Source organism: Carex rostrata, chromosome 1 (genome assembly GCF_964058835.1).
Source record: "Carex rostrata chromosome 1, lpCarRost1.2, whole genome shotgun sequence".
Classification (NCBI taxonomy): domain Eukaryota; kingdom Viridiplantae; phylum Streptophyta; class Magnoliopsida; order Poales; family Cyperaceae; genus Carex; species Carex rostrata.
The window spans coordinates 10,155,436-10,165,690 of record NC_135918.1 but is presented as its reverse complement, the minus strand read 5'-3'; the positions used below and the strand labels follow the sequence as shown (position 1 = coordinate 10,165,690).

Sequence of the window (10,255 nt, the reverse complement as noted above, 5' to 3'; positions counted from 1 at the left end):
AAATCTGTTGCTATTAGTATATACTGGTCCCAATTGATTGCCTGATAAGTTACAGAAAAACAACTTAGAAAAAGGTCTCTCTGTCTCTCTCTACTGAATTTTGAGAGAATTTCTGAAAAACGCCATTAAAAGAAAACGCTGTGTCCATCATCAGTTATCAGGAAAATCATTGAAGATCTCAGTATTAACGCTTCCGCAAAATGTCATCAATTCAGAATTGTAAGTTTTAAATATGTTCGCTGTTTTATTATGTTATGGCCTATGTTATTAATATGCACCGGGTTCATTCAAAGAAATGAACGAAAGGGCTTCAGCATTTTTGATGGAAAAATCTGTTGCTATTAGTATATACTGGTCCCAATTGATTGTCTGATAAGTTACAGAAAAACAACTTAGAAAAAGGTCTCTCTGTCTCTCTCTACTGAATTTTGAGAGAATTTCTGAAAAACGCCATTAAGAGAAAACGCTGTGTCCATCATCAGTTATCAGGAAAATCATTGAAGATCTCAGTATTAACGCTTCCGCAAAATGTCATCAATTCAGAATTGTAAGTTTTAAATACGTTCGCTATTTTATTTTGAATTTACGGATTCTGGATTAATATTAAAGTTTTCAGTATTTCTAACATAAGTATTTTCCTGTAATACACCAACCATCCAAATACCTTCATTCTTGGTGGTATCTTCATTTTCCAAACTCTATGTATAAACACTGTGAATGTTGGTTGATTTTTCAATCCCACATATGCTGATTTTACAGTGAATATCCCTGATTTTGTCAAATTCCAAGACACATAAAAAATTATCCCTTAATTATATCCTTTTCATTTGTATGAAATACCTTCATATTTTATATACTTATTTTTAATTATGAACATATATCAACTAATATATGCATCTTTTTTATTTGTTAAATTTAATTTTAATTTTATTATTCTAAAAGCTGACTTTAATTTATCAACTAATATATTCTAAAGTTCTTTGATATATGGATTTTGTAATATTTATTAATGATTTTTTTTTTTCATAATAATCATATCCGTAGGTTATCTGCTTAAATTAATTGTATTCATTTAAGACAAATTTAAATTTAAATTTTGACATCTGTCTGATATTTATATTTGTAACAGCATTAATATCCGCTTAATAAAATTATGGATACGGTTATGTTTTTTTTGACACTACTCTAGGTGAGAACTGGAAAACTTGGAAGCTAGGCTTAAAGATTATATATAAATACATAGAAGCTACAGGAAATATCCTAGAGAGGATAAACATATACGTCTGCAGAAAGAAAAACTAGCCCCTGGATTAGCGATGAATAGATATTTAGATGACAATCAATATCCAACTGCAACTTGTTTAATTTGATAGAAAGAGAGAAGACTTTGACGAAGTCAAAAGTCTTTGGAGAGAATTTTTTTTTTTTCTTTTTCTTTTTCTGGAAACTTGAGAGAAGACTTTGAGTAAGTCAAAAGTCTTTGGAGAGAATTTTTTTTTTTTTTTTTTTAACTTGATAGTAGCTATCAAGGTTGTATAATTTGGAGAGAATTTCTAATTTTCTGGATGTAGAGACATCAACAATTGATCAGTTTGTTGTTTCTTTCGGTTTCCAAATACCAGATAAAATATATCCTTTATTAATAATGAATTTCACCCACAGAATTTTTATTTTTATTTTTATTTTTTTGCTTCATCCTACATAATTTTTGAAAAGAACAATTAACTACCTCATATAGAGGCCGTATCTTGACGACTTAATTACAATAATAACAATTAATAATAATATATCAATATAGATGAACAATGAATGCCCAACTACAACTACAACTACAACTACACCTTGGAGATATATAGAAGAGTTGCACACTTGGACTGGTTGTGTCTAGACAGTGACAATTGACCGTCCCTCTTGTGTTACAATTAATTGGCCATAAGGAACGCGTAAAATAAATCTCATTTATATATAAAATTTCTCTGAATTTTCATTATGCCTGCAAATCTTATCTGGAGAACTTTTACCCACATTATTATATGTAAGAATATATATATCTCATGTCAGAGTGGGACCAAGAAATGTAAGGAACAAATTAATTATGGGAAGAGAAATTACCTAGAAAATGACATGCATGGTATGCAATTTTCTTATTATATATCCATTACGGGAAAATTTATAGTGTACCCATCAAAAATTTCTAAATAGCCAATATCCCATCAAAACATTGAAATTTCTTATTTCCCCATTCCTAGCTGTAATACATATACAACTTATCCAAGGAAATCGATCAGCATTTCCCGACTTTCAACGTTTCAATATCTAATTAGAAAAAAATTATATCAAGGTAAGTACAATATAGCATTTTTTTACTTGCCTTTCTTGAATAGAATTTGCTTTTCTATATCATTATCAGAAGGGAAAAAGGAATTAAAAACTCTGTTTAGTTGTATTCTGCTAGTTGTGAATTTGATTGTAACATCAATTGCTTCCTCATAAATCATAGTAATGGCGCACAAAGAGCATCCAGCAATTGGGATCGACCTCGGCACGACTTACTCGTGTGTCGGCGTGTGGCAGCATGGTCGTGTGGAGATCATTGCAAATGACCAGGGTAACCGCACCACTCCATCATGCGTTGCCTTCACCGACATTGAGCGACATGTAGGAGATTCAGCCAAGAACCAAATTGACATGAACCCCACCAACACCATCTTCAGTGAGCTTAGCTCTTCAATATTTCTTTTGTTTTGCTGTTTTTCTGCTCTCTTATAGGACTTCACAAGTTCATGCATGCTTATTATTTATATATGGAATTCCATTATAATTTTCAGCTGTTAAGCGTTTGATTGGAAGGCAATTCTCGGATCCCTCCGTTCAAAGCGACATTAAGCTATGGCCATTTGCTGTGGTGAAGGGTCCTGCTGGCAAGCCTCAAATTGTGGTGAAACATATGGGCGAGGAGAAAAAATTTTACCCCGAAGAGATATCCTCCATGATCCTTACCAAAATGAAGGAGATCGCCGAGGCCTACCTAGCCAGCCCCGTTAAAAATGCTGTGATCACAGTCCCTGCATACTTCAATGATGCACAGAGGCGTTCAACCAAAGATGCCGGTGAAATAGCCGGACTGAATGTAATGCGCATCATGGATGAGCCCACTGCTGCTGCTGTAGCGTACGGATTTGACAAAATTAGCATCAGCAACGACAAAACTGCTGCCGAGAAGAAGGTATTGATCTTCGACCTAGGTGGAGGCACCTTTGATGTCTCCTTGCTTACCGTCAAGAATGGTATCTTTGAGGTGAAGGCTACTGCCGGAGACACCCACCTCGGCGGTGAAGATTTTGACAACCGCTTGGTGAATTATTGTCTTGATGAGTTCAAGAGGAAGAACAACAAGGACATCAGCGGGATTCCAAGGGCTCTTAGAAGGCTACGTTCTGCTTGCGAGCGAGCAAAGAGGAACCTCTCTTTTTTGACCCACACAATTGTTGAGGTTGATAGCCTCTATGAGGGAATTGATTTCTCTTCTCGCATCAGCCAAGCCCGATTTGAAGAGCTCAACATGGATCTCTTCACAAGATGCATGCAACTCGTAGAGAAATGTCTCAAGGATGCTAGCGCTGACAAGACTAATATTGATGTCATCGTCCTTGTGGGTGGGTCCACAAGAATCCCTAAAGTGCAACAACTTCTGAATAGCTACTTTGATGGAAATGGAAAGAAAATCAGCAAAGGCATCAATCCGGATGAGGCCGTCGCATATGGTGCCACCATCCAAGCCGCCAAGTTGAGCAGTCAGGGGAGCAGAGAGATCGAAGACATGGTACTCTTAGATGTGACTCCGCTCTCGCTCGGCATTGAAATTGTGGGAGGAGTCATGTCTATCGTGGTTCCAAGGAACACCACAATACCAACAAAGAAGGAGAAAGTGTTTACAACTCACTATGACAATCAGACTGTTGTTGACTTCAGAGTATTTGAAGGCGAGAGAGCCGAGACTAAGGATAATTACCTCCTCGGCAAATTCACCCTCTCTGGAATCGCACCAGCTCCAAGAGAAGTACCAAAGTTTGATGTGTGCTTCGACATAGATGCCAATGGCATACTGAATGTTTCAGCGCAGGACAGAAGTAGCGGACAGAAGAAGAAGCTGACGGTGACCAACGAAGAGGCGAGGATGAGCAACGAGTTGATCGAGAAGATAATTCAGGATGCCGAAAGGTACAAGGCCCAGGATGAGGAGTGCCATAGAAAGTACGAAACCAAGAACTCACTGGAGCAATATGCTTATCGTATGAAAAATGCCATGAAAAATAATAGCATCACCAATACTTTACCATTTGCGACGAAAATGGGGATTGAAGATGCAATACAAGAGACGTTAAGTTGGGTTGAGGATAACCCATTTCCAGATGTAACTGAGTCTGAATCAAGGATGGTTGAACTAGAGAGAATTTGTGCTTCAATTGATTATATGTAAATTTATTACAAAAGATAAGCTTAATTTGTTTTCAATTTTGCAATCAATTTTCTCCAAGAGACAATATCTTATTAAAAAAGATAGGCACATACATTATTATGTTATGAAAAATATTTTCCAACCTTTTTTGCTTTTAATTTTGTATTTTGGATTGAATGGAACTAGAATTGTATGTCATTGCTTCAATTCAATGTCCTCGTCACATCTAAATGACAGGGGCTAATTACAAATTTACCAATTGTTTTATTGTTAGTTTTCTGTTGTTCAATTGTTTTCTAAAGTAATGTTTTTATAAAAGATGAGAGTTTAAATAACTTTATTTTTATGCATTTATATGTTAAAATAAAACTATTAGCTAGTCAGCATGCAATGCTAAGCGTCATGGATATATAGATCACACCTCTCGGGTTAGATAGGTGTCTGAAAGAAATGGATACCTTTATTTTTTATTTAGTTTTCCGAATTTAAATTCATCAGTCATATTTATTGTTATTTCTATAAATATGAATATAAAATTATTTTTAATGTTATTTGGTGTCCCCGACACCGCCCCCCCCCCCCCCCCCCCCAATTTAATCAAATCAAATAAATTGTTTACTAGGTAACTTTTTTTTAGCAATCTCATTAGGTGGAATATTAATTAAAATACTCCTAAAATGCGTTCAATTTTTAAATCTTAGTTTAGTGTATAATCAAAAAGGAAACCGATGCTTACACAAGCATATACCTAAAGGAAACCGATTATTAGAAAGCTGATATTTTTATGAAACATGCTACATATTTCTTTTTACTTTTTTTATTAACGGATAAAATGGGTATTTCATGAATTTAAAATGAGTTTAAATAGAAAAGATAATAAAATGAGTAAATTTGTAAGTTTTAAAAATTTAGAAGGGGAAATATGTATTATGAACTTTAGAAGGGAAATATGTAATTTTGACGTTTTTGAAGTATATACATGAAATCCCCCCAAATAAAAAATAAAAAAATAAAGTTTTACGTGTATGCATCTCTTATGAAAATAAGTAAGATACGGATTCGATTCCACATTTGAATTCAAAATTTGAAATATAAATAACAAAATAAGTATGTGGCATTTTATGACACCAAAAACTTGTGCCATTATAATCATCTTCCAAAAGCTATTAATTCATTAGGGGTTTTCTCTCATACTCGAGGGAAAAAAAAATGTTGATAAACGAAGAGACATTTGATGAACTCTTATTTATTATTTCATTTGCAAATTTATTATGGATGTTGTCTTTCTAAGAAATGACCTGATAATAAAAGAAGGAAGATAACATATATATATTATAATGTAATTGTGGGGAAATTCATGAACCATTGACTTGACTTGTAAAATAAGCACATAGAAATTACCTCTGAAAAGGACAGGAAGGACTTTGTCGAATCATACGGTTGACAGAGCACCAAATTATTTTTTTCAATAATAGAATGAATTAATTATAACAAATATTTAGAGTCAGTTGCTCTTATTTAATAGTCCCGCCCTCTTACGTACCAAGTACCCAAACAATTAGGAATCAATTATATCTTCTTTCATTTAAGATTTAGTGAACTCCTCTTGTGCTTGAAAAAGTTTCTAATTAAGCAATGGCACCAAGCAAGGAGGAGCAGGCAGCAATCGGGATCGATCTCAGCACGACATACTCATGTGTCGCAGTCTGGTATCATGGGCGCGTGGAGATCATTGCAAACGACCAAGGCAACCATACAACCCCATCATGTGTTGCATTCACGCCTGACGAGCGGCTGATAGGTGAAGCTGCCAAGACCCAGGTTGACATGAACCCCACAAACACCATATTTGGTAAGTATTTTTTCCATTAATGTTTTCATCTGATCAGTATATTATATGAACTTGTTATTTCTCTTTCTTTAATTGAAACATATCATCCTTTGAATTGGTAAGTAATTTTCCCTTAATGTTTCATCTGATCAGTATATTATATGAAGTTGTTCTTTCTCTTTCATTAATTGAAACATATCATCCTTTGAGACAGACATGAAGCGTCTGATCGGTAGGCGCTTTTCTGACCCAACTGTCCAGAGTGATAGAAAGCTATGGCCTTTCAGTGTCATTCAAGGAGCTGGTGATAAACCAAAGATTGTAGTCCAGTACAAAGGAGAGGAGAAACAGTTCCTGCCAGAGCAATTATCCGCTATGATCCTACAAAAATTGAAGGAGATTGCAGAGAACTTCCTCGAATGCAGTATCCAGAATGCGGTGGTCACTGTCCCTGCCTACTTCAACGACTCCCAAAGACGGGCCACAAAGGACGCTGGTAAGATCGCAGGGCTAACGGTGATGCGCATCATGGACGAACCCACCGCTGCTGCAGTGGCTTACGGCTTCGAGAAATTGACTTATGTACTTGAAGAGAAGAATGTCCTTGTTTTTGACCTCGGCGGCGGCACCTTTGATGTCTCGGTGCTCAACATCAAGCAAGGTGTGTTCAAGGTTAAAGCAACAGCTGGAGACACACACCTCGGTGGCGAGGACTTCGACAACCGTTTGCTGAACCACTTCATCCAGGAGATCAAAAGGAAGCACCAGAAGGACATAAGTGACAACCCGAGGAGCATTAGGAGGTTGCGATCTGCCTGTGAACGAGCAAAAAGGACTCTCTCCTTTGCTGCCTCGACAACTGTGGAGGTTGCTTGCCTCTACGAAGGCATTGATTTTAGTTCGTACATCTCCCAGGCTCGGTTCGAGGAGCTCAATGTGGATCTCTTCAAAAGGTGCATTGGACTCGTGACCAAGTGTCTGGAGGATGCTCTTATGGACAAGACTGCCATCGACATAGTGGTGCTTGTCGGGGGTTCTACAAGAATTCCAATGGTTCAGAAAATGGTGCAAGAGCTCTTTGATGGAAAAGAACTTTGCAAAACCATTAACCCCGATGAGGCTGTAGCATATGGGGCAGCACTACAAGCTGCAAAACTTAGCGGTCACGGCAATGACGAGGTACTTGACCTTGTTATTGTCGATGTTACGCCTCTGTCTCTAGGTATAGAGACCCAGGGAGGAATCATGACTACCTTAATACCAAGAAATACTATAATACCCACCAAAAGGGACAAATTTTTTTCTACAAGTTCAGACAACCAATTGAGTGTCCTCGTGCAAGTCTTTGAGGGAGAAAGACCTAGAACCGATGACAACAACCTTCTAGGTATGTTTAAGCTCTCAGGAATTCCTCCTGCTCCAAAAATGGAACCAAAAATCAATGTCTGCTTTGAGATCGATGCAAATGGGATTCTAAATGTCACAGCGCAAGAAAAAGGAACCGGTCAACAAAGCAAGATCACTGTGACCAATGATGATGGTCGTTTGAGCGAGGGACAAATCGAGAAAATGATCAAAGATGCTGAGACATTCAGAGTCGAGGATTTGGAGTATAAGAAGAAGGTCGATGCTCGCAATGCGCTGGAGAAATATGCATATAATATGAGAAATTCAATGAGGAACAGCAGAATTGCTCCAAAACTGAATTCTGCAAATAAGAGCACTATGGATGATGCAACTATGCAAGCTATAAATTGGGTGGAGGATAATCTTCTTCCGGACCATGCCGAGTCGGAGGCCAAACTGAGAGAATTGATGGCCATTTGTGAACCAATTATAGCAAAGATCTACCAGGAGAGTCCTTAAGATGTAAATATATGAAAAATTGGTTGCATCTTCTTTTTTCTTTTGTTTTCAATTTATTTTTGGTGAAACAAGTGACACTGTTTTGTTTGCTTCATCTTAGAATAAAATTTGGATACTGAGCTTTTGTTTAATGAGCTAGGTTCTTTCTTTAATTGTTTTTTATGCAAGTGTGAGTTTCTTTGTTGGGCTCAAATATCGTTAGGTCAAGTGGTTGCAGTTTTAGTTGGATTAGAGTGCTATTTATTGTGTTATTGTACAATCTAATGTTTTATTAGATACTCTGCATGCATGTGTTCAAACTTCAAAGTTGAATTGTTACACACAAAAAAGATGCCTAATTGATCACAGAGAATTATCATCATCATAAATCAATATGGAAAGCCTTGCAACTCAACCTTTCTCAGCCATATATAGCAATAAGCAATTATCTGTTAGAGACTTAGAGTCAAGTAAGAAAGCAGTAACTGCCCACTAACCTTCAAAAAAGAAAGATATATATAGTAAGTGTAAATCTGTAATTTTGGATATGTTTACTATTTGCTCAAACGGAAATTAACTGTTAACAATAGCCACTGCCTGTATATAAGATTTGTATTTTGTAATCAAACCATGTAAACATACAGAAAAATAATCAAAAGTTTTTTTTGATCACTTTTAGCAGTAAGCCGGTAACTGGTAATCATGCATTTTCCACATCTCAGAAAAAACAGGAAGAAATCAGTGCCAGAAAAAAAAGATGGAGGGGTCCGGACTTCGGAGGTCACACCTATCGCACTATGGCGTGGCTACTTTATCATAAACCTTGGATATATTAATGAAGAAAAACAAAACAAAAAATCAATAAATGAAAAGGGGAAGGACGGGAGTGTTAGTATTTGATATATATTTCGGTGGAGGGAAGAGAGACACAATTCTCACAACAACTCTTTTATTATTCAAACTATCTTTTTGTATTTTCTCTCTTACATTCTTACAAGAGAATACAAGTCTATTTATAACCTTAGACATGACTCTTAAAATTCGTGCAGTAATTAACACATAATGAATAATAATTATTAAATTACATATATAAAGATCAAGTGTTTTAGAATAAGAAAATTAAAATTAAATTTAACAAAATTGATAAAAAAAAAAAAGTATTATCAATGTTCATAATAAATAATAATTATATAAACCGCGCCTCCTCTTCATAAAAAAGTACATTGATATTGTTAGAATCTATAAACCGCGCCTCCACTAGTACTTTAACCACTAGGCAGTGTAAATCTATAAACCGCGCCTCCTCTTCATAAAAAGTATCAAATGTGTATTTGTAGCCTAGTGGTTAAAGTACATTGATATTGTTAGAATCTTGGTGTTCAAGTTCTACCTACCGCATCTTATTGAATACAGTACATATCAGATAACCGAATAAAAAAGTATCATTCACATCCTAGTCAATCGTTTATATGTAGAAATAGTAAAATGCTATTTTTCCCGAAAGAACCAATCCAACTTTTATGTCTCTCTCCAAGATACAGTTGGACATTCATTGTTCATCTATATCGATCTATTATTAATTCTTATTTTAAAAAAAATTATTAGTTCTTATTATTATTATGAAGTCCTTTTATTTTTAGAAAAATTATGTAGGTGGAAATTCATTATTAATAAAGGATACACTACATCTAATACTTGGTAGCGAAAGGAGATAACTGAGTAAGCGATTGTCCCTCTCTAGATCTAGAAAATATGAAATCATCTCCAAAGACTTTGACCTCCTCAAAAGTCTTCTCGCTATCTCTTTCTCTCCCTTTCTATCAAATTAATAGGTTGTTGTTGCATATTGATTGTTCATATTTTTCCATGGAATCCGATGGCTAGCCTTTCTGAAGACTTTTATATGCATGTTTATCCTCTGTAGGATATTTCCTATAGCTTCTGTATATGTATTTACAATCTTAGTTCAAGCCTTCATGTACCCACCTGGAGTAGTGTCATACACCATAACCGTATCAATATTTTATTAATCAGGTTAAGACCAATACAAATATAAATATTAGATGGGTGGCAAAATTTAAAATTAATTAAATCCGTCTTAAATGAATACAAAAAATAGC

The 10,255-nt window shown here is 35.6% G+C and overlaps 2 protein-coding genes across 2 annotated transcripts; both read left to right on the top strand.

The window, feature by feature from the left end:
* Positions 1–2,219: 2,219 nt before the first annotated feature.
* LOC144566005 (heat shock cognate 70 kDa protein-like) lies at positions 2,220–4,668 on the top strand. The gene is made up of 3 exons (XM_078315867.1): positions 2,220–2,341; positions 2,501–2,713; positions 2,829–4,668. Exons 2-3 carry the CDS (start codon positions 2,503–2,505, stop codon positions 4,478–4,480), a joined length of 1,863 nt encoding a protein of 620 aa, XP_078171993.1. The 5' UTR covers positions 2,220–2,341; positions 2,501–2,502; the 3' UTR covers positions 4,481–4,668.
* Positions 4,669–6,026: 1,358 nt separating this feature from the next.
* LOC144565996 (heat shock cognate 70 kDa protein-like) lies at positions 6,027–8,162 on the top strand. Its single transcript, XM_078315863.1, has 2 exons — positions 6,027–6,311; positions 6,505–8,162. The coding sequence occupies exons 1-2, from the start codon at positions 6,095–6,097 to the stop codon at positions 8,154–8,156; spliced, it is 1,869 nt and encodes a 622-aa protein (XP_078171989.1). The 5' UTR covers positions 6,027–6,094; the 3' UTR covers positions 8,157–8,162.
* Positions 8,163–10,255: the final 2,093 nt, after the last annotated feature.

Excerpts from the sequence above, each read along its gene's own strand:
- LOC144566005 (XM_078315867.1), top strand. The coding sequence starts at position 2,503 with ATGGCGCACAAAGAGCATCCAGCAATTGGGATCGACCTCGGCACGACT. Across the intron at positions 2,714-2,828 it reads CCCCACCAACACCATCTTCA|CTGTTAAGCGTTTGATTGGA; the intron begins GTGAGCTTAGCT and ends TATAATTTTCAG.
- LOC144565996 (XM_078315863.1), top strand. The coding sequence starts at position 6,095 with ATGGCACCAAGCAAGGAGGAGCAGGCAGCAATCGGGATCGATCTCAGC. Across the intron at positions 6,312-6,504 it reads CCCCACAAACACCATATTTG|ACATGAAGCGTCTGATCGGT; the intron begins GTAAGTATTTTT and ends CCTTTGAGACAG.